The sequence below is a fragment of the Periplaneta americana genome, chromosome 2 (assembly GCF_040183065.1).
Source record: "Periplaneta americana isolate PAMFEO1 chromosome 2, P.americana_PAMFEO1_priV1, whole genome shotgun sequence".
NCBI lineage: Eukaryota > Metazoa > Arthropoda > Insecta > Blattodea > Blattidae > Periplaneta > Periplaneta americana.
This window is the reverse complement of record NC_091118.1, coordinates 183,600,923-183,626,498: the sequence shown is the minus strand read 5'-3', so window position 1 is coordinate 183,626,498 and position 25,576 is coordinate 183,600,923. Positions and strand designations below refer to the sequence as shown.

Sequence of the window (25,576 nt, the reverse complement as noted above, 5' to 3'; positions counted from 1 at the left end):
TGAGGACTGACTTCTAGCCTTGAGGTTAAACATTTTTCACGCAGAGTCCTTAACCTCTGCCAGTCTAATTATTACGTGAAAGTAAACACTTTATAGCCAGGTTTAATTGTACAAACAATCATATATCTATAATTTACCAGTTCTACAGAGGAGAGCTTAATAAAACAGACAAACACAAATTGAATGATTTCGTGTCTTCACACATTCAATAGAACGATGCACACTGACCTTGTTAAGCATCCATATCATTGCAACGTGTAATGGTAGATAGAAGCATCTATGGGGAACATAATTCCATCACAGTGGCGCCTTAAATGGCAAACACCGAACTCTTGGGGGACTAAGTAGTACATGATGCGTTTTGGACCATAGTTGGGTGCCTGGACCATAGTTATGGGAAATTACGGTACTAAGCCACAGCCTTCCTAGCACTGGTCAGATAGTTTGCCTGTCTAAATTTCAAGAAAATTTCTATAACACAGAACCTTCAAAATGGCAACTAAAAGTGAGAGTGGCATATTGCACCGCGCTGTGGTATTTAAATGTTAAAGACAACTTAGGCCCTTGAGACAAGCAAAATATTGCATTTATTTATAAAAGCATAAAAAATGTTTCAATTTTGTCACAATTTCGCATATATTTACCCTTAACTTATATTCTCAAAAATACATTTTGAAGCCTACTGGCTACACTTAAGAAAATCGGTACTGAAATCTTCAGGGAATTCTCAATTCTTCCAACAATTCAAAATATTGTACACTGACTTTATGTTGTCATAACCTGGATTTCTTGTGGAAGCGACTTAAAATTAAGCTTACTTACTTAATTTAAACATATGTATATGCAACAAAATACTCCATATATTTCTTACTGTCTGCATTCAGCCCAAATTCCAAGGCGTTACCCAGAATGGGAATTAATTTAGGCCCAGGAATATTCTCTGAATACTCCATCATCGCCTTCGTCTTCACTCGTTGATATGCATGTAAAGCCATTAAGCCCATCAGAAAGAGAATGAGAATTGTAAACAACATCCTGTGGGAATAACAATCAACATTGAAACTTCATTCACAAGAAAGGAGCTTAATTATAATTTGAGGGCTTAGCGTGAAATTAACTCAACTACAAATCTTAAATTTTTCAACAGAGACAAAATAACATTTTTAAGTACAAAATTGTTGATATTTCTCATATGAATGAAAGCAAATTATTTCTTTAAGAAACCAAAACATCACATGTAAAGTAAGTAAAGATGTTTAGAATATTCTTGAAACAACAGCAGAGTTACTAATTATGTTCATAATTTGTGACATAAAGACGTACCTCAATAAACAAGCTGAAGAAAAATATGAAGTTACTAGCCGTACCCGTGCGCTCCGCTGCACCCGTTAGAAATAAATATAAAGTAATTACATAATTAAAATGGCACATTTGATCCAGAGAACATTCGTGTTTGATAGAAGGATAAATAGTTTAATATGTTACTTAATTTAAATTGCATCCAAATAATTAAAATGCGATCATTTTGGTCCAGAGATCACTCATTGGTGCAATGACAATTCCTTTAACATGTCTCTAATTTTTATTATATGCAACCATAGTTTAATGAACATTGACATCATTTAGATTTAATGTGTATACTTTATTTTACTTGTTATAGGTTTCCATTGAATTATGGTAATAACTTAATTTTAACCCTTGTTTTCTACGTATTCAGTAACTGGCGTTTGGCCCACTATGGTTCTGAACCCTTCAAATAACTTAAATTATATAATATAATATAATATAATATAATATAATATTATATTATATTATATTATATTATATTATATTATATTATATTATATATTATATTATATTACATTATATTATATCACATTATATTATATCAGAAGTTACTGTAATAACATTATAGCATTATGTCCGTCTAGAGAAACTACACTTTCCAATGGTGAAATAATAATTAATTATACAAATCGGTTAATTTACTGTAGCTTCCGATATTACTTCATACAAACACAGAAACATTCTCTGTAGGCTATCTTTCATAGCTTTCGATTGTTGCTGTCCAAGGCCCCTTATAGACGAAGTCATTTGTTTTTTAATTCATTACACGGCCTTAGATGGCAGTTATTTTAATTTTTAAACTCATTTATCTCATTAAATATCAGTCCTATCAAAATTTTTCAAGGAATAAAACTTAACGCAAATTATTTTTAAAGAGACTTTTGTTATGTAACATTTTTCACAACAATCAATAATAAGCGAGATATTTCGTTTTATGTAATTCAGGCCCCCTTATAACCCCCCTTTTAAATAATGTATTTTGAATGCCATATAGCCTAAAATCTAAGTTACAACGAACATAATTTATATTCCAATTTTCATCGAAATCCGTTCATCCATTATCGTGTGAAAAGGTAACAAACATACATACAGACAGACAGACATACAAACAAAAATTTCAAAAATGCGATTTTCGGTTTCAGGGTGGTTAATTATATATGTTAGTACCAATTATTTTTGGAAAATCGAAAATTACCAGAATAAGTTTGGCTACAGATTTATTATTAGTATAGATATTGTTTTGTTTGTCCTTACAAATAAATGTAACTTCCAACTTCTTCTTAACTATCCTCGTCATTGCAATCATAACGTATATCCTCTTTCTCATATGTTTGATTCTGCCTTTTTGCTTGTCACTTTTTAATTCAGGAGGTCGAGATTAGTCAGAATTTTATTAGTCTTATCACAGTCTATTATATACAGTCGCGAAGCTTGAGGTGATTTTTTGCAAATCTCGTGATAAAGCGCTCCAAGCGGTTAGCAACTAGAAACAATAGACTACCCACGGTCGACTTTGGACTGTGTCGTATTTCCATCGAGTGCTAGCTCTTTGCGTAATTCACATTGATGCTTGTGAAATGTTCGTTATTGGTTGTAATGAAAATGTTAATGGCTAAAATACAATAATTGGAATAAAAATATTTTACTAGAGACGTAGAAACATTAAGTTTGTTTTAATGAAATGTATTGATCACGTTTTATTTTCAATTCTGGTGGGATTATTATTGCTTAGGCCTACTTTTTTTTTCAAAGGATATGTTTTTAATTATAGCTGTTAATTTTGTTGTTATTTTTATTTGTTGCTTTACTAGAGACGTAGAAAAAGTCTGTTACAATAAAATTTATTGATCACGTTTTATTTCCAATTCTGGTGTGATTATTATTGCTTAACCTCATCCCACTTTGTTAACTACGTAAGCCTACACTACAAGTACCGGTACACGTAAGTTACTCCATTAGTTCATATTTTCATTATTATTGTTGTAAAGGGAAATGAAAATTAATATTTATTGGTTTCATAGTTAATTATCGCTATAATCTTGAATGAGTGAAGCGATTATAGTAAATTTCAGTTCGTTTTGCACAAACAAAAATAATATTAACCTATTTCTTGCAGGTATCTTCGAGTTTATGGTGGAATTTAATATACTTCATTAAAATAATAAATTAACTTTATGCATTTAATATTTCAATAATGGAGGGAAGGTGTTAATTTTTCCAAAAGAACACAACGAAAGTGTAACATATTTTGTCGTCTACTAGGAGAGAGATCTGCGATGATGAGGCGATAGTAGCGATCCTAGTGGTGGGCAACTACCCATGTTTGCATTTTCACTACATATTGAGCTTCGCGACTGTATATAGTAGACTGTGGTCTTTATGTCTGGCGAGAAGTGGCTGTTGTTCCAGTGTAATCAATGCTCTTTGTCTATGACAAGTCGAACTAAACAATAACTTACGATACCGGTACCCTGCTGTTCTGGATGAGTTCGGGTGTACGTCTAATTATGTACCGGTATGCATTATTTTTATCACTACATATTTCGCGGTGAAATATGATTTGCGTTTCTTTAAAGGCCGAGTCCGACAGGCATAAGTGACTTTCAACCCGTGCCCGTGCGGACGTATAGCGTACAAGGCACTATTGACTATACACTAATTACGCCACCGTAGAGTAAAAGCATATCGGGAATCACATAGTCTACAGATAACAGATTAATGATCAGTCTCCAAATGTAATTCAACTTCACGATTCTGTGTCACACGCCACTTCAAGTCTGTGCTACACAACTGCTGGCGTATTATCTTATTTAAAATTACCAGAACTGTTAAGAAAAGGTACAGAAATAAAGTATGTTGTGATATAGTACATAATATACGTTCTTTGATATGCATAAATGTAACTTACTTGAGGATGTAAATTCTGCAAGTGTCCAGACAGAAGTAGTGTGTACGGCTTGTGTGCAAGGTCGACTGCCAGAAAATATACAACTTCTCGTTTCTTTCCCCCTCCAGTCAACAGTTTATACTTACGCAATCAATATCCAGAGTCCAAAAATACAAACTTTGTCTCATTAATAGGCTACATAAATTTTTTTTCGCCTTCATTGTAACTCGTTTATTTGCAGCAATTATTGCGACAAACGCAAATGTGTTAAGTTACAAGGAGATACGAAACGACTACAAATTTTACATATTCTTGTCCACACCTGTGGAGTAACGGTCAGCGCGTCTGGCCGCGAAACCAGGTGGCCCGGGTTCGAATCCCGATCGGGGCAAGTTACCTGGTTGGGTTTTTCCCGGGGTTTTCCCTCAACCCATTACGAGCAAATGCTGGGTAACTATCGGTGCTGGACCCCGGACTCATTTCACCGTCATTATCACCTTCATCGCATTCAGACGCTAAGTAACCTGATATGTTGATACAGCGTCGTAAAATAACCTAATAAAATAAAAATAAAATACATATTCTTCGGAAAAAGAAATGCCAAAAAGCGTGGCGAACTCGCGTATAATTAATTATTACTCATTTTTTTAAGTTCTGAATTTCGGCGCATCCCAGAATTGTATTGGAGTGAAATTCAAAAGACGAGGAACCAAGATCTACTTGTGCAGAACCGAAAATTCCTACTGATCCTAACAGGTTACGTCCTCAATCGTGTTTTGGATTTAAGATTACCAGGTTCAAATCAAGCAGAGGGCGACAGATTTTAAATACCGGTAGCAATAAAATCGATATCACGGCTTCAAATGTAAGTGAAGTAAAGTGGTGGTGCACTTGTCATAGGTTTACGGCTCTTAAAAGAATTCTGATCTTGTAGAGAGTTATAGGAAAAATTCATCAACCACTTCTCACAATTATGCGAAGACTTGGGTACAGGAATCATTGAATAAGACTGGAATAAAACTCAGGTGCTGGAGATTAGGGATGAGGGGCCAAGCACTGCAGTGTGAAAGTCACGTTTGTGAGAATTAGATGTGGAGTGTGACAGAGTTTTCCCGTGACAGCTCCGGAAAAATCGCTGCGACAGATAATTGCAATTCTGTCAGTGCGATTTTTGTGTTCGGATGATTCTTGGCTGTCACGTAACTTATACGTGCAGGAGTCGCCATCGTTATTTATTTATTTATTTATTTTATTTTATTTATTTAATTTATTATATTTATTAAAAATATTTTATTTATTTAATTTATTATATTTATTTAAAATATTTTATTTATTTAATTTATTTATTTATTTTATTTTTTTATTTTATTTATGTATTTATTTATTTATTTATTCCTATAACAGGGCAAAGCCCCAATTACAATAGACAGTACAGATATTCGTAAAAAAACATTGATTGGATATAACATGAAAAAGAGATAAAACAAATACAAGTGTAAATACAAATTAAAATGGAAAATGAGAAAAGGAAAAAAAGAGAACAGACAAATAGATACTACCTAAATAAAAGACACAGATATAGATATAAATCAAAAATACAAAAAAAAATGAAAAATAGTTAAATATAGATATCATAGCAAAAAATGTAAAATGTAGCTATAATTGGCAAATTACAGAGTAACAAATAGCAATATTGTATAAAATCAACTATCTTCAGTATATTAATAAGAAAATGTTTGTATTCCATGTAAGAAATGCACAAATCTAGATCCCATGTTTTACATATTTCATTGAAATTTGAACACATTTTTAAAACTGGTGAATTTTTATGTGATGAAGTGTTTTTTATATAATATAACAATTCACGATTTCTTAAATGTGATGTTCTAGCGTTAAGCTGGATTTGTGATAATATTTCGCTGTTATCCAGTAGACCGTTGAATATCTTATATAATAAAAGTTGTTCAGCAAGTAATCTACGACTTCCAAGAGACATTAAATTAAATTGAGCAAGTAGATTGTTGTACGAAATTTTGTTATGAATCACATATCGGTCGAATCTGTCGCCATCGCTATCAATCACATATCGGTCGGATCTATCGCCATTGATATGAATCACATATCGGTCCAATCTGTCGACATCGGTATGAATCACATATCGGTCGGATCTATCGCCACCGCTATGAATCACATATCGGTCGTATCTATCATCATCGCTATGAATCATACATCATTCGCATCATATAGGTCGAATCTGTCGCCATCGGTATGAATCACATATCTGTCGGATCTATCGCCATCGGTATGAATCACATATCTGTCGGATCTATCGCCATCGCTATGAATCACATATCTGTTGGATCTATCGCCTTCACTATGAATCACATACCTGTCGGATCTATCGCCATCGGTATGAATCACATATCTGTCGGATCTATCGCCATCGCTATTAATCACTTATCTGTAGGATCTATCGCCATCGGTATGAATCACATATCGGTCGGATCTATCGCCACCGCTATGAATCACATATCGGTCGTATCTATCATCATCGCTATGAATCATATATCATTCGCATCATATAGGTCGAATCTGTCGCCATCGGTATGAATCACATATCGGTCGGATCTATCGCCACCGGGTTTGCTGGGTAAAGTTATCCGGGTCTCCTAGAATATATGGTTCTTTTAGTGATAGTATTGTTAATAATATAATTAGGATTAGAAATCCTACATCTTTAATTGTGAAATAAGGATGGAATGGAATTTTATCAATATTTCTATTTAATCCTGTAGGACTATTTGCATCACATATCGGTCGTATCTATCATCATCGCTATGACTCATATATCATTCGCATCATATAGGTCGAATCTGTCGCCATCGGTATGAATCGCATATCTGTCGGATCTATCGCCATCGGTATGAATCACATATCTGGAGGATCTATCGCCATCGCTATGAATCACATATATGTCGGATCTATCGCCATCTGTATGAATCACATATCTGTCGGATCTATCGCCATCGCTATGAATCACATATCTGTAGGATCTATCGCCATCGGTATGAATCACATATCGGTCGGATCTATCGCCACCGCTATGAATCATATATCATTCGCATCACATAGGTCGAATCTGTCGCCATAGATATGAATCACATATCTGTCGGATCTATCGCCATCGCTATGAATCACATATCGGTCGGATCTATCGCCACCGCTATGAATCACATAGCCTATCGGTCGTATCTATCATCATCGCTATGAATCATATATCATTCGCATCATAGAGGTCGAATCTGTTGCCATCGGTATGAATCACATATCTGTCGGATCTATCGCCACCGCTATGAATCATATATCATTCGCATCACATAGGTCGAATCTGTCGCCATAGATATGAATCACATATCTGTCGGATCTATCGCCATCGCTATGAATCACATATCGGTCGGATCTATCGCCACCGCTATGAATCACATAGCCTATCGGTCGTATCTATCATCATCGCTATGAATCATATATCATTCGCATCATAGAGGTCGAATCTGTTGCCATCGGTATGAATCACATATCTGTCGGATCTATCGCCATCGCTATGAATGACATATCGGTCGAATCTGTCGCCATCGGTATGACTCACATATTCTAATCGCTTGTGGATTTTCTCCTAACATACTCACGTCATCAGCATAGACAAGAAGCTGATGTGACCCATTCAATTCCAAACCCTGTGTGTTATCCTGAGCTTTCCTAATGGCATATTCTAGAATCTAGAGCGAAGTTAAGAAGTAAAGGTGATAGTTCAGTACAGCACGAATAGACCTTTTGTGCAACCACAGTGGAATGAGTTGCATGCCAGTTGTACTATTCGCTAAGACGTCTCTATCATTTGCTAACACAACACGAATGGTCCATTTCACGACGTAATTAACACAAGAAAACATCATAACAAAATCACGTGGTAATCATACTCAGACCGCAAATGGCGCCATTTTGGCCACTATCGATACCTACATTAAGGTCTGAGTATTGGAGACGGTCTTGGTATAGTGGTGCTGTTCTGATTGACTTCTGCGGTGACCGGATAAAGGAAGTTAGAACTGTCAACTTTCTACTCGGAAACTGATGGCCTACCTGCCGCTGTTTTTACCTTATGAATGAAGTCTGTATTCTATACTGTGGCCTAAACATTCGCTGCACTGTAATTGGAGATTTTGTGTCTGCTATCCATAGAATCAATTTGAGTTTTTTCTGCACTGAAGCCATTTCTTTAATAAGCAGCAGCAGTCCTGGTGGCAATATCAGTTAACTGAATATAACAGTTTGGAAACTTTATGAGTGCCGAAGTTACCGGCAACAAAATATATTTAGTCAGTTTCATTGTTAAAATATTACGGCCATACGAAATCAAAGTAAACTTTTGTGGACACCCCGTATTTATTCATTATAAATGTTATTATAAACTTAATCTTTTTACAAGTATGTCAATTCTTGTCCCAAATGTGATAATACTTTCTTTATAATATAAAAGGCTAGTTCTTTATTTTTCATTTGGAATATCTACCTATCAATATTTTATTATATTCTTAAAACTTAGTCACACTTATTCATCTTCATTCATTTTATCTACAGTAATCTCACTAGAGGTTTTGATTTATTTAGGACTGGACAAAATCAAAACTCAAGTGGGATTTAATTGATTATTACACTATTAGAAAAAAGAATATAAAAATCAGAACAAATAAAGTACCCTACTCTCATACAATAAAATATTGACTTACTAAAATACTAAACTACCTCGAAAAGATATTATTGTACCATCTCATATTACAGATATTCCGCTAGATGGCAGTAGTGTGTTATGATCAGGTATTCTCCTGTTACCAGTTGTGCCAATTATACAATCTTCATTGACCTCTATGGACGATTACTAGTCAAGGCTTTATTGATTCAGTTTCATTTTTATTAAAAGTTATATTCCACTTCAATTATTTATCAACACATATGAAACAATCTCTGATACGTGACTATCCATAATCTCATACAGCAGAAGCTATAACATAACCTAAATAATATAAACAAGATAAATGATAGAAAAGTTTTAATTAAGGATGATGAAATAAAATGAATTACTTTAAAAGGTACAATTATTGAAAGTACAATGTTGTCAAACAAAGAAAAAATGCTAGGGAGGTGATAAAAGCAAATGCTAGGGAGGTGATAAAAACAAATGCTAGGGAGGTGATGAAAACAAATACTAGGGAGATGATAATAATTGTAGGATAAGTAGCCATGATTGGTTGAAACACGTCGTTCCGTATCGTTTTATTACTCTAAAGTAGTATGGGGGTAGTAAAAGTGTAATAGTTTTTATAAAATAAGTTCCTACAATTGTAGATTTATCCGGAATAAGGGTGTAACCAACAAATTTATAAAACACGTTTCAAGACAAAGGGAATTAAATTCAGAGGTATATTTCGTTTGGCCTATATTTACTAGCGGAATCATTTGAGTAATCAAGGATAAAAGATTTTTCAGTATTGGATGTAATCATTTATTGTTATAAATATGTAAATGCTTCAAAATTACTTCTTCCATCTAAGTCACATATTTTGTTAATTTGAAATTACACAATTATTCCGGGGAGGTCTTCAATTTTGCTGAGGAGATAAACTTGAATATAATCATTTTATAACGAGTTCATAAAACTACATATACCCTACAACTAACATTCGTCTACAAATAGTTCTTTCAAATGAAACATAGACTCAGACTTGCATACACTTTGTGAAAACATGTTTAAGTATATACGTATGAGCACTGAACACATACCATAAGCTCAGATGACAGATGGGTCTAGAAATATTGTATTCTATATTAAAATGTGTTTGGACCAGTGAAGGAACTCCATTCAACTCCAATCAGGAAGTGAAAGAAGTGGTGTAACAGTATTTCAGTAATAACCGCCGAGCTTCTTCGCTGCTAGTATCGAAGGACTAGTGCATTCTATATTAAGATAAACACCTCTTCACTGGTTCAAAGATAAGGAAATGACAGGGTGACAAATCGGAACTGTAAGGAGGATTTTCGGTGTCTCTCATCTGTAATTGTAGCATGGTGTATTGATGGATCAAACCACAGACATTATGTTTCATCACTGACAACAATCTTGTATAGGAATTGATATCCCTCCGTGTGGAACTGAATCAGGTATTGCAATGCCATGTTTCGCCATATGTTCGTTCGTTCCTTGCTTAGAAACTGAATCACAACTCGTTGCGCGTGCTTGGATGTAACATGAGCAACCTTATTTCACTTTCCGTGCTCTTGTTCTTGCCACAAGGATACTGAACGACATGTGCACTACCACGATCAGGGGCGTACACAAGTGGGGGGAGGCGGTTACCGGGATTGAACACAGCTCCGAACTAAAAAAAAATATATATATATTTAAATTTGAGTATTTCTTTATCCATAATCGTTTTCCCTTTAATTTTTCAGTTAGAGTAACAAAATCTACATCAACATAAGGCATAGTCCTTCAACCCCTCCTTCAATATATTCATCATGCCAGTTTCATTCAACTTCATTGGTGAGTTCCATGTAGCATTATTGTGTTTAATATACATATATTCCAAGATATATTTGTTTCCAATGAATTTCCTGTTATGTAAAGTATATTCCAAGATATATTTGTTTCCAATGAATTTCCTGTTATGTAAAGTAAAGTGTCAAACCTATCATATAGAAATATCTGTTGGCTATACATCATTCATTCATAGTTCTGCTTAAGGCCAGGTCTTTCTCCAGTCTTTCCTATTTTCTGTCTTCCTCTTTGTCTGCGCATATGATCCATATATCTTAATGTCGTCTATCATTTGATATCTTCTTTTGCTACGAACTCCTCTCCCGTTCACCATTCCTTCCAATGCATCCATCAGTAGGCAGTTGCATCCCAACCAGTGACCCAGCCAATTTCTTTTCTTCTCCCTAATCAGTTTCAGCATCATTCTTTCTTCATCCACTCTTTCGAATACAGCTTCGTTTCTTACTCTGTCTGTCCATTTCACATGCTACATCCTTCTGCATATCGACATTTCAAATGTTTCTATTCGCTTCTCTTCACTTCGTCGTAATGCCCATGTCTCTGCCCCATACAATTGATATGATTATTATGTAAGTATAATACTGACACGGGCATTTTTTGTTATACAAAATTAAACACAAGTTGAAATTTGTTAAAAATTGGATGGCTGTGAAAAAATTACGTTTCAAAGATTTTATAAGGTTATTCATGAATATGTTCTATTAGAACATAGTATAATATTAATAAATATACCGTAAACTAATAATAAAACTTACTTACTTACTTACTTACAAATTGCTTTTAAGGAACCCGAAGTTTCATTGCCGCCCTCACATAAGCCCGCCATCGGTCCCTATCCTGTGCAAGATTAATCCAGTCTCTATCATCATATCCCACCTCCCTCAAATCCATTTTAATATTATCCTCCCATCTACGTCTCGGCCTCCCTAAAGGTCTTTTTCCCTCCGGTCTCCCAACTAACACTCTATATGCATTTCTGGATTCGCCCATACGTGCTACATGCCCTGCCCATCTCAAACGTCTGGATTTAATGCTCCTAATTATGTCAGGTGAAGAATACAATGCGTGCAGTTCTGCGTTGTGTAACTTTCTCCATTATCCTGTAACTTCATCCCGCTTAGCCCCAAATATTTTCCTAAGCACCTTATTTTCAAACACCCTTAACCTATGTTCCTCTCTCAGAGTGAGAGTCCAAGTTTCACAACCATACAGAACAACCGGTAATATAACTGTTTTATAAATTCTAACTTTCAGATTTTTGGACAGCAGACTGGATGATAAGAGCTTCTCAACCGAATAATAACACGCATTTCCCATATTTTTTCTGCGTTTAATTTCCTCCCGAGTGTCATTTATATTTGTTACTGTTGCTCCAAGTTATTTGAATTTTTCCACTTCTTCGAAGGATAAATCCCCAATTTTTATATTTCCATTTCGTACAATGTTCTGGTCACGAGACATTATCACATACTTTGTCTTTTCGGGATTTACCTCCAGACCGATCGCTTTACTTGCTTCAAGTAAAATTTCCGTCTTTTCCCTAATCGATTGTGGATTTTCTCCTAACACATTCACGTCATCCGCATAGACAAGAAGCTGATGTAACCCGTTCAATGCCAAACCCTGCCTGTTATCATGAACTTTCCTAATGGCATATTCTAAAGCGAAGTTAAAAAGTAAAGGTGATAGTGCATCTCCCTGCTTTAGCCCGCAGTGAATTGGAAAAGCATCAGATAGAAACTGACCTATACGGACTCTGCTGTATGTTTCACTGAGACACATTTTAATTAATCCAACTAGTTTCTTGGGAATACCAAATTCAATAATAATAATAATAATAATAATAATAATAATAATAATAATAATAATAATAATGATGATAATAATAATAATAATAATAATAATAATCTATTTAAAATACCGATAATGTAAATTGTAAACAATTTTAACAATAACTCCAGTTTAAAAAATTCTGCTTACGCCACTGTATACGACAGTATGCCAATGTCAACCTGTACAGTGGAGCTACAATCCTCCACAGCCCACAGTGTTGCCATTACAGTCTGTGTTTCATTTGAATGAACCAGATAATTTATATAGAAAAGGATTTTACTTACATTTAGTGGTACATGATAAGAAGTAATATTGTGTGAACATAAAGTTTTTCCATCATTCTCGCATCTTTATTACTGAAAAACTACGCTAGATACAGGGACGCGGCTTTCATGAATGCACTTCAACCTGTGCTCCGCTTGTTGCCCGGAGAACGTCAGATCGAAACCCCAATTCATGCCATGTTTTTGCCACCATCTAAATTTTCCGACCCCCAAATCCGAACATTGTGTCTGGTGACTTTCCGGAGGTATGAAAGATTGCCTCACCAGAAAAACAAATTTGCTTAAGATATGCATTTTGTCGTTCAGTTGAATTCAATGGCTTCTATGCAGGAAAAGCGCAGTGTTTTTTTGTTATTCAGCGACACTTCTAGAAGGAGTATGGACGAAATCCACCATAAATTGAGACCATCAAATTTAAAAATACTGGCAGTATTGGAGAACAGAGAGATGGTATGCCTAGAAGAGTACAGATGAACTGTTGAAGTTGTTCGCACAGCTTTAGAACGCTGTTCGATAAAATCGACTCTTCGTCCCTCAAAAAGAACTTGGCGTACAGATCTCGGATTATATCTCTGCTGGTCACTGGCTGTTAAATTTCTTGTGGCTTATCTTACAGCGTAGGTGTAAGCGCATTGGAAAGCATTACAACTCTCCTCCCTCGCCTCACCTTACCGATGCAAATGTGACGTTGCACAGAGGCAGAGATCTGTACCTCAGAGTACTGTGAGTAACATTTTTCACAAACGACTGCAGTTCCACGCGTATAAATTGCAATTCATGCCAGACGACCGTCGCCGAAGTGCTGCATTTGCTGTGGATAATCTAGAAGAAATTGAACGACATAGTGATTACCTTAAGCAAGTTCGTTTTTCTGATGACAATCTTTCATACCTCCGGGAAAGTTAACAAACACGATGTTCCGATTCGGGAGTGGAAAAATTGAGATTTTGGCGAAAACATGACAATGAAAACGAGTTACGGTCTGACTTTCTTTGGGCAACAAACGGAGCACATGTTAAGGTAAATCCATGAAAACTTAGGAGGTTGAAGTATCATTAGCTGAAAACCGCATCCCTGTATCTAGCGTAGTTTTTCAGTAATAGGACCCAAATATTTATGATCAGGGAAAAACATTGTGTTCACTCTCTTTATTGTCAAATTGATCAGTTTTCAAACAAAACTAAAAAAAAGAACTGTGTTTCCCATGTAATCCTAACATTTATTGCCACTGAACGATGAACTGGGAAAATTCAGAATGTATTAAGTTTCATTCTATTATAAAAACAGTTCAATGAGAACTGCTACTTCTGTCTGTTAGTTTTATTTTCAGGGGTTTCGTAGTTTTCATTACAAAATCCATTGCAAAGTGGACTTCTTCATTGCAGTCGCTTTCCAGGAGTTTGAATTTCCTCAGCACTTGAACAATCGTACATTTGATCTCCAGCATAGCGAACTTCTGACCTGTTGGATACAAAATATGCAATGTCACCTTTTATTTTACACGGTTGATGCAGTATGACGATTGTAGGGCCAGCATGTATATGCACAGAAAGATGTAATGTGCAGAATGAAACAGGGCAGATGTAAAAACATGAAAAATCAATTGTTAAGAAGAAAATAAAACTGGAAGTATAATGTCAGATAAGTATACTATATATGTTTTTCTTTATTTGACATTAGGATTTAATTTGTACGCTTCATTTCTTTGTTTACCTTACTATTTTTGGTTGTAGAACACAACTAATAGATTTTCAAGATTTTCTATTGTCATATTTTGCTATCTTAAGAATGTTTTTGAATGCTGAAAATGGTCGTTGAAAATAATATGAGGTAGCTGGACAAAATTTAGTGTAAAAATTGTGAGTTTGTAAGATCCAGGCTCAAGCAACCAACACTGTCTTGGCAGAAAGCCTTTTTCACTTTGAACATAGTGGTGTAACCACGACTTTTGTCTTGAGAACCTCACCAGTGGGCTCTTGTGCGCGGGAAATGTTATCTGTTAAGAATTCTACAGTGCAATCGAAAAGCTTCTCCGTAGCTCCATAAGTTATAGCCCTGATCACATATGACAGCCTAATTCGTTTAATTAAAGATTCAGGATTATCGTCTACTTCCCCTGCTGCACAAATATCCGGTCCACCATGTCATCTTCTGATTCAACTGAGGTTGCGTAAACAAGATTACGCATCTGTCTCCACACAATAAAAATCAGGATATTGGGAAGGCCAAGATACAGGACTGCCTCTGCCAATCCACTTCCCTGGAAATTGTTCAAGTAGTCACGCACACCATGTTAATTTGTAGAGTAGTCATCAACTGAAAAACACATACGTCTCTGCCGGTTTAATTAGGTCCCTGAAGAAAATATGATATTAGAGAAAACCGTTTGTTTTAGTAATCTCATATAACCTCACGGAGATTGTCGGTTTAATTACTTTTCACCCTGTATGAACAAATAAAATTACCTCTTATTCTAAAACCAACGTGTCCACATCCTTTGAATTTATAGTTCTATATTTTCTTTCACAGGCGAGTAAATCGTAACAAAAACAGCATAATGCCGGGTCCTTTACATCTTAGACAACACGATCATGAACATGGAAGATATTAATATTTCCGAAACGTCAGAAATGTATCTTGAGACGCAGCTGATAATATAAGCTAATCTTAAAATCTTAAATTTCATATTTTATATATAATACGTACCTATGCAGTTTCTGGGGCCAGCAGAGAAAGGTATGTAGCTGAACGGATGTCTTCCAACGCAGTTCTCTGGCAGGAAACGATCTGGATCAAATTTCTCAGGATCAGGATAAATATCGGCTCTTCGCATCGTCATGAACGGTAAAACCAATACAGTAGCTCCAGCAGGCACAATGTAGTCACCTGTAATGCACACTTGTACCGTTTGAACATGTTACAGGACTTTAAACATCACGATTACAAAGCAGATCTGTGAACACCTACCAAAGGACATGTTGTCTGCTAGTTCTCGCCCAAATAATGGAAGAATGGGGTACAGACGTAATGTTTCCTTAATCACCATTTCCAAATATTTCATGTTCTGAAGATCATAAGATGTCGGGTTTCGATCAGAATCACCAAAGATCTCCTTCATTTCAACAACCACTTTTTCCTGTAATGGTAGTGAAAGTCATATAATATTTACGTGGGTTGATGATACAAAAGCTAAGGTTCCACTCTTTTATAACAATATCGTTAACAAATTCCAAAACAATTGAAATTACTGTGTCAATCAACATCCAGGTGACTAAATTTGTTGCATAGTTTCCGAGAACGTTTATACACTTTTCCAAACTAGGCACGAGTTTGCAAGATACCCTCTGTAAAATTGTTTCTTAATCTTCAAACTATTCTCGGACAATAACCCTACAGGTCCATCATCCTTAAGCTGTCATCCTTCGTGATGTTTCTTCAATATAATGTTTTCTTTCGCTGGCAGAGTTAAGGCCATAAGGCCTTCTCTTCCACTCAAGCAGCCTTAATCAATACAATACATATTTAAATTATGAATATTTACACTACACTTAAAAGATTCTGCAGCAATATTCTTCAGTTAAGTTTTAACGACTAGTACACGCTTATTTAAATTTAGATAAATCCATAAGATAAAGGTAGTAATAGTAGTTTTCAGTGAAATGTCAATTTTTCAACATAATTTTCTTATTTCCTAAAATCTATCTGTCGTCAGTTTTGAGAACTAGCTAATTGCGTTTCAGAATGAAACAAAACACACACTACAGTAAACAATATTACACGAAGGCCATGATCTGCAAGAATGCTGAAATACTTAGAGCTCAAATTAAATTGGTTATTAAAAACTTAACTTACTAAAAATAATTTACAGGTTCGATTCTGTGGTGTGTAAATTTCTTGGTAAAGCTGTGTATTGGATATTAAAAACTACAAAACTTGAGGTGGTTTGATGACATTATTACCATTAGAAATGAAATATTATTGTAGTTAATGCCATGATGTGACTATTTTTCATTTTAATGCTATATTAATGATATGAAAGTGAAACGTTTTGGGGTTATATAAGTAGATGTAGAGAATAACTTAAATTAGATTTTGATTTCTCTATTTTACTGAGTGGCGGCTATATACTATATATATATATATATATATATATATATATATATATATATATATATAGTATATGTTACTGAAAGCTATATAGTTATTAATCAAGTGGGATTGGGTCTTTTTCTTATATTTAATGGCGGTGTGGTGTAGATATTTATATGCCAAGTTCTCTTCAGTATTGGCTCGAGGGAGAGTATCTTTCATTATTATGGAAGCAAATAATTTTCAGAATATCTGGTATTCTTCATTGAAAATAAATCTGAAAAATGTTTATTTGAACGCCTAAAGAACTTAGTTTGCAGCATTTGCTGCACAAGCAACTAGTATTTATGTAATGAGAATATTAATGTAATGACATTTTGGCATTAGAGGTTTTGTATTCTATTTAGAGAAATTAACGGTAATAATAAGAATGGACAGATGTTAGTTTCATTATAAGTAACAAATATTAATCAGTAATTAATCTGTTAAATAAGAATTTATGTAATTTTGACCCATATGAAGTTATTGTGGAACAACCCCTTACATCACTCGGAAGCGAGTTCGGAATTCTAGCAATAGATTGGGGTAGTGGTGCGCAGAATTTGAAATAAGCTCGTCGGTCACTTAGCCTTAGCCAAGACAGATTTTGGAAAGACGGGGAAATATGATCATACTTACGAATATTGCAAATATAACGGACGCACGCATTATGCACACGTTGTAGCCTGTTGCTCAAATTTGCATTTAGGTTACTTAATATAATATCGCAGTAATCGAAGTGTGGCATCACGAGTGTTTTTACAAGGATTAATTTTAATTTGTCAGGAAGAAAGTGCTTCAGTCGCTTTAATGAGTGAATAACAGAAAATATTTTTTAGAAGTGTGATTCACTTGTTCATTCCATTCCAGTGACAATCCATATAAATACGAAGGTTCTTCACAGTCAAGCTGTATGGAATAGTAGTATTATGTACAATTTTATCGGTTGCAAATGTTGTTTGTCACACTTTCATCTTTGGTGTTCTATTAAGATAGCGTGCGGTTTCTAATCAAATTCGTTGACTGTGCTCACCTGGATATCTGGGTGCTTTGACAAATTCCAGAGTGCGAACGATAGAGCTGCCGTGGTTGTATCATGGCCCTGAAGAAGTAATGTATTCATTTCACTCGTGTAATAGATTACTACACCCAAACATTTTGAAGTTAACATTATTAACTGTGAATGTGTGAAGTTGAGATTCTCACCCCGAACATGAATGTGTCTACTTCTTCCCTTATCTCTTCTTCCGTGAGTTTGAATCTGTCATCTGAAGCTTCAAGCATCAAATCAAGCAATGCCAACCGGCGCTTAATGCCTGAGAAAATTTAAAAGGGCGATTAAACATAGGAAATAATTTGAAATGTTGACTTTTGCTCAGATAATTAATCTTTCACTGGACACTAATAATTAACTAGCATCTTCACATTGTATTCGACATAGCCAATCATATTTTCAAACTCAACATAAGGTAAGAAAACGTCATGTCTAGTTACAATGGGAGGATGTTTCCTTTTCCATTCTACGAATCGATGTTGGTTTCTATCAGTCTCTCTGTCCATCCGTCCGTCTCTCCGTTCTGCGGACCGTCGGTCTGTGTGTGTGTGTTTATTTCAGTATATATTTCAAGTACGTAGGTTGTAATATTACGTGTGTGTCTGTGTGTGTGTGTGTGCATGCGTGTGTGTCTAACCATCTATTCTTTTGTAGGACTCCCTTCATTCGCTTTGTGTCTCTCTGAATATTTTAAGATGGTAGAATACCAGATGTAAAAATCTGATGTTCTGAATGTTGAAGTAGCATGATACTCAACCTCTATCTACATGAATAATTCAAAATTGGTACCAACACTTTAATTAAAATCAAAGCTTATTTATCCGCAATTGACATAATTATAATTCTGAAAAGTAACCTCCTCCAGCATCACGTACCCTTCGCCACACCTCTGGAAGGAGATGGATGCCATGGCGTCACTTTGCTCTAAGCTTCTGATTAATATTGGCCTGTTTAATTCTAAAGCGTACCCCTCTCAGTGGTTTTTTCATCTTATGAAATAAGTCGTAGTTGCAGAGGAACTCATATCCGGGGAATACGGAGGATGCTCTAGAATTGTGCAGATCCACTTGTTAAGTAAATAAATTAATCACTTGGACAACCACGTGACAACGAGTATCATCGTGAAGCATAATGGGATAGGTATTCAAGAGATTTCGGCTTTTCTTGCGTCCAAAAATGATTGCAATATGCATCATCTACATGCGTTCCAATTAGAACAAAATAAGTGATTATTATACCTTCATAAGCATAACAATCAACATAATTTTGAGTGAGTCCTGCTCTTATCTACATTTTGTTGGTATCAGGGCGTTGCATTGCAGATAACAGTCTTAGTACAATCATTGCATGTAGATTATAAATAAGATTCATATCGGCCACTACTCCATCTCATACTATCAGTTTACATTGGTCACCGCTAGGGGAGTTGAATACTAGCATAGGTGCCACTAATTTTCGAATGACCTGTGTATTGTTATTGCTGTTACACATTTTGGTTATACTCTTTAGATGTAGAATTTGTATTTATATCATTTATAAGCAGGGATTGCAGTCCAGTAATCTATGATCTTTGTGGATATAGAATTAAAATTTCTGAATGATACAGAATCAGCTACTTACCGCACTGGTCTTCAGCAGACTCTTCTGAAGTTTGGAATTTCGATTTTTGCATTTGTTCCTTCCTGGACTTTATGACAGATTTGCTAACTCCATGCAGTATAGAGAGACACCTCTTTTGTTCTTTTCCTCTAGATGTAAGCGAGAAAATGAAGTCAGGATATATCCACGGCTTTGCTAGTCTTTGAAGAAACATATTGCCCATGCTGCAGAGACAAGAAACAACGTTAATGGTATATGAAGAATGAAACACATAATCGTATGTAAGCCATTCAGAGTCACAAACGCAAAGGACGGTACTTGTATCCCTAACCCCTATATAGAGAGTACAATGAGCCAATTTATGCATATGTGCAGGAGTCCAACTCGGGCCCGGTCTTCCAAAAATCCAAGCTATGTTAAGTCCTTTCCTACTTCTCACAATGGTAGAATTATTGTATATTACGTTGACTATTATCACAAACGATATGGTAACTAACAACCTGTCGTCTTGACAGACACTGAATGTCATATAAATCTCGTCTCTAATTGCGAGATAAGAGAAGGGGTATATATTTTTAATAATACAATAGTTGCCACTTTAGAATTCCTGGCTATATTGCATATCGAGCAGATCACCCCAGTGGTGTGAGAAAAGGGTGTTCTGCGATATTTATCAAATCAGACTTATACACAGTGACCTTGCACCTATAATTGAACCTGAAATTCAAGTTTCTCGCATACAAATCACCTTTGAAGGCAATGAATTACAAATTCCATCATTTTATTCTGCTCCTGCAAATAGAGTAACTATGGCGCATTTCTGGGACATTATTCATATCATGAAGACACATTTTCTCATTGGAGGTGACTTTAACAGTAAGCATCCTAGATGGGGAAGTAACACTACCAATCCTAGAGGTAAATTACTCCACGATGTAATTTATCAGTTTACTTTGCAAGCTATTTACCCGAATGAATCAACACATTATCCTCAAGATGGAAGCACTCCAGACTTGTTAGATTTTTTTCTGGTAAAATATCTTGCCGATTTGTGTTCAGAGGCTTCTGTATTACATGAATTAAGTTCAGATCATCTTCCAGTAATGATTCATTTGTCTGTAAATAATTTAGATGCTCCTCTACATCCTACACTGATGAAATTTCCATTTAACTGGCAACTATACAGTTCAACACTAGAAGCAATTACTGAAACACAAATACCTCTCAAGACTCCCAAGGATATAGACATTGCTGTGTCTACGTTAACCAGGAATATTCAATTTGCAGCGAATGTCGCCAGTAGCCATTCCCAGAATTATAAAAACAAAAATAGAGTTACATTTACACCACATATAAGACAACTTTTTCTCATTAAAAAGCAATATAAATTATTCTGGGAACAGACAAAATACCCTCCATACAAAACCAAATTAAACGCAGCCACCAGAGAACTCAGCAGAGCTTTAAGAAACCAACATGAGGCTGCAATGGAGAGTGAATTAAAATCTTCATTTGCTGAAGATGGAACATTATGGCAAAAAACAAAGTTTGCCATAAAACATACTGACAGTAGGATTCCTCCACTTAAAGTCGGCAACCAATGGTTTTCAACATCTGAACAAAAAGTAAAAATTTTCTCTGAACAGTTATATCAGCAGTTTCAACCAAATCCCAGTCTTGACCCAGATTTCGCTCATCAAATTCATGAAAGTTTAACACAACCTCTTCAAATATCTTACTTTGGAAAATTTTTTACACCAGGACAAGTCAGAAATCAAATTGAAAGATCTCCAAAGAAGAAAGCTCCTGGCCACGATCTTATTGTTCAACCTCTCCTTAAAAATTTTTCTAGAAAACCACTCGTTCTTCTAACACAAATCTACAATGCAGTTCTACGTTTAACATATTTTCTTCGACAGTGGAAGCATGCCATAGCGGTTATGATCCCCAAGCCTGATAAAGACAAAAGCAACTTTTCAAATTACCGCCCAATAAGTCTGCTGCCATTACTATAAAAAATATTTGAAAAACTGCTTATACCTCATCTCTTAAAACAACTCCAAGGGACTATTCCTTCTACGCAGTTTGGATTTAAAGCAAAACACTCTTGTCCACAACAACTTCATCGGATCAGAGATACTATTTTAGATACATATGAGGAAAAGGCGGTGTGCTTGGGTCTCTTCCTAGACACAGAAAAGGCATTTGATAAAGTATGGCGTGAAGGCTTGCTCTCAAAGCTTAAAAATCATGTATCAGATACGTATTATTTAATAATCAAGTTCATACCTTTCCCAACGTACATTCTCCGTTAAATACGAATCTGTTCAGTCAAAATCAAATATTGTTCAATCTAGAGTATCTTAGGGTAGTATTTTGGGACCACTGCTTTATATTCTATATACTGTACATCGGATTTTCCAACTCAAGATAACTTAACAATAGCCCATTTTGCTGATGATGTTGCCATTCTTAGTAAAGGTACTTGTGAATCTGCAGCAGAACAACTGAACATTTTTTGTGAAAAAATATCCACATGGTGTAGGCAATGGCGAGTAATTATGAATCCTCACAAATCAAATTTAGTCAGATTTACTTATAAGAGAAACACTGTAAATTATCCAGTAACATTATGTGGTTCAGTAGTACCAATGGCTCAATCTGTGAGATATCTTGGATTAATCTTGGATAGCAAACTTACTTGGCATAACCACATATCAGCTATTGTTAAAAGAATTTGGACACAGAATCTACCTGCTAAAACACATTATTCAAGACAGGTCTCCATTGCCTCTACACTACAAGAGACTTATCTATATTTCAATCGTGCGCCCTGTGTGGCAATATGGATGCTCAATTTGGGGATCTGCTTCTGCATCACAAATAAGAAGAATACAGGTCATGCAAATTCGCTATTTGAGGCTGATGTCTGGTGCACCTTGGTATATTAGCAATAATAACCTGAAAGATGATCTCTGTATTCCTGAGGTGACGGTGGTCCTAAGACACAGCTACATCAGACTGTACAACTCCTTCCTAAACCACATGAATCCGCTACTTCAAGTAATTGTCACTAATCCACCACAAGATCCAGCCCACAGAAGACTAAAAAGAAAACGGCATAGTGACATGAGGCTATAGGGTACTTTTGGGATTGCCAGTGGGCAATACCCATAAACAAGTGTCAAGTTATTTTATTTTATTTTATTATTTTTTCTTTTGTTTTCTTTCCTTTGTTTGTTATTCACAACTATAATGTATTTATTTATGTACAATAACGTTTATTTCAATTTAAAAAAAAAATACAGTAGTTACCATTTATCTTACCTGTGAACGGCTTTAACGTATTCCGTATTTTCTCCTCGCTGGGCATTCAGAGTCACACCCATAGACGTTTCTGAAAGACAAATCCAAACGTAACATTTAAAGTCATAGTGTCAAAGTCAGGACAGAAGAAGAAATGTCAGAAGGAAGTGAAATAGGGGGAGGAGTACGACAAGGATAACCTTTATTACCTACCCTGTTGAACATCTACTTGGAGGAGTTAGTGAAAAACTGTTTTCAGAACTTGGAAGGAGTGATAGTAGGAGAAGGAAGAATAAAGTGTATAAGATTTACTGATGATATGGCGATGTTCATTGGAGGTATTCGGCTGGTTCGGACGAACCGGTTGTTAAATTATTTCTAGGTAATATTTGGAATTACCATGGACATATACCGTATATATTTAACATAGGTACACATGAGAGAACTGGTTGTTAAACTTCTTGAATATCACCGCTGGCGTTGTTAGCAGAAGAGGAGAGCGGCATACAGGCTCTTATTCATCGCTGACAAAAATACATAACAAATGGTGGTGATAATGTGAAAAAATAACTATATGTAGCTGAAATCTTCCTCTATTTACCTGTGTTATTACGCCCTCTGGATCTGTTATAGTTTGCATGAAAATAAATAGGAGACATTACTTTTAAAACGACCTTCATATCAAAGCTTTTGGCCTTGAGACTACTTGAAATTTTCCGACTATAGCGCTCTCCAAATTAAGTGGCAGCAAAGGTAACGATAGAAATAAAAGATATTTATCGAGCATCTGGTCGAGATTTCATTGCTTTTTTTTTTTTTTCTACATAGCGAATTGGCGACACGCTATGAATTTCAGATTTAGGAACTATTCTCGTGTATTTCTCTTAAAATTTATAGAAATGTATCAATATTTTCCATGCTTTTAAATAAGAAATAAAAAGCAAAGAATATTCCAATGACACATTGAAACTCCCTCATTACACTATTTTCGTTTTTAATCAGTGGAACCAACACCTTAAAAAAATTCGAGGTATGTTTCCTCATCCTTACTCAAATAATTATTTCTGTCTTTAGGTTCGAATCAGCAGATTGATGTGGGAATGTTTTTTTCCTTTCCAACAACCAGTTCCTACTCAATTTGGATCTTCTTTTGCGCTTCTAATTACAGAGAGAGAAGACAGTAAAGAGAAGGAAAATGTTTGGATAGAGAAGAATGGTTTCTTGCAGTACGAGAAATTTATTGATTTGGCTGTCAGAAGATGTTAATACACTTTGCACAAGTCGAGTTAGCACATCATCTTACATCTCGTACGTTTGTGTGCGATCTGTGTTCTTTTATAAGTTATAATAACACTTATAAGAGCGAAACTACAGATGTAGTATTTAGGAATGACGCTAAGGAATCGCGAACAAATGAACTCAGAACCATAGAGGAATAATATTTCTCGAATGATTGCATTTCTCCATGGGAAATAATTTGACTACAGCGACCCTTCATGACTTCTTTGCATAAATCTATGTGGTAAGTCTGAGCGTATGTGGGTAATCGTGGAGACTTACCTCCACGTAAGCCAGAAATTTCAAAAAGTTCTGTTTTACTTGCCCATACTACAAGGAATACAAGTGCAACAAAAACAAAACAAAGAAACAAAATTTATCTGTAGTAATGTCACGAGATATCTGAGATATGCCGATAAATCTGGATTTATCTGGGAAATCTCAGATCTCGAGTGACATTTATGAGGACTATTTCGTGAATAAAATAAAAATGTAAATAATATATACCTAAAATTCGATCACAAAATGTTAATAATTGTATATTAACGAATACTTAACCTATTCAGACAATGTGAAGTTGAAAAACTCGTAGATGAATATCTATTACTGCAATAAAGAAATTCGATGTTAAGCTTAGTATTCAGTAATGCCAATTGCGAAAAGCGAAATACAGGTTTAACAATGTTAATTACATATACTGCACTTTTCTCTTATTATTATAACATAAATACATTTTCATTATCTGCTGAAATCATAATTTAACAGTAACAGTGGGGACAGATATATACCAATGCTTATGTATTCACAGCGAGACATGTTGCTATATAGTGAAGCCATCTCTATATAGATAGGCCTAATTAAAACATGAAATTATTATAACCCATACGGAAGGCAGTTTCATCAAAGACCTTATTATTACTATGCAAGGTGTTTGAGTTTGATATGCGATGATGTTACATAAATTTGAACATCTGACTTTCTATTAATTGTTTAATTTCATTCACAAAATACAAATTTTTATAGGCTACAGTTATAGGTTAATTTACTTGTGGAAGCAGGACCAATGTCAGCTGTGCCTTATTTCGACCATTACTTACAATCAGTGCTACACGAAAGCATTTTTTATAGCTCGTCAAACGCATTCTCGCTGTAGTGTGTAACGGAACTAAATTGCATCTACACAGTTCAATATTCCAATCGCCGATGCGTGCAATCTGGTAAGAATATTGAAAGAATCAAGTTTAAAA

The 25,576-nt window shown here is 35.2% G+C and overlaps 2 protein-coding genes across 2 annotated transcripts in view; both read right to left on the bottom strand.

The window, feature by feature from the left end:
* Window positions 1-4,371, bottom strand: part of LOC138694896 (cytochrome P450 4C1-like) — a 34,212-nt gene extending 29,841 nt beyond the window's left edge. The window contains exons 1-2 of the mRNA XM_069819070.1: window positions 4,256-4,371; window positions 872-1,035 (exon numbers count right to left, since the gene is read on the bottom strand). Of these exons, the coding sequence (XP_069675171.1) occupies window positions 872-1,034 (163 nt within the window). The 5' untranslated portion in view covers window position 1,035; window positions 4,256-4,371. The remainder of the gene's footprint in view (window positions 1-871; window positions 1,036-4,255) is intronic.
* An 8,132-nt stretch (window positions 4,372-12,503) lies between these two features.
* LOC138694894 (cytochrome P450 4C1-like) overlaps window positions 12,504-25,576 on the bottom strand; it is a 37,753-nt gene continuing 24,680 nt past the window's right edge. Inside the window, exons 6-12 of the mRNA XM_069819067.1 lie at window positions 23,073-23,142; window positions 19,767-19,969; window positions 18,299-18,408; window positions 18,126-18,194; window positions 15,932-16,100; window positions 15,671-15,850; window positions 12,504-14,425 (exon numbers count right to left, since the gene is read on the bottom strand). Of these exons, the coding sequence (XP_069675168.1) occupies window positions 14,253-14,425; window positions 15,671-15,850; window positions 15,932-16,100; window positions 18,126-18,194; window positions 18,299-18,408; window positions 19,767-19,969; window positions 23,073-23,142 (974 nt within the window). The 3' untranslated portion in view covers window positions 12,504-14,252. The remainder of the gene's footprint in view (window positions 14,426-15,670; window positions 15,851-15,931; window positions 16,101-18,125; window positions 18,195-18,298; window positions 18,409-19,766; window positions 19,970-23,072; window positions 23,143-25,576) is intronic.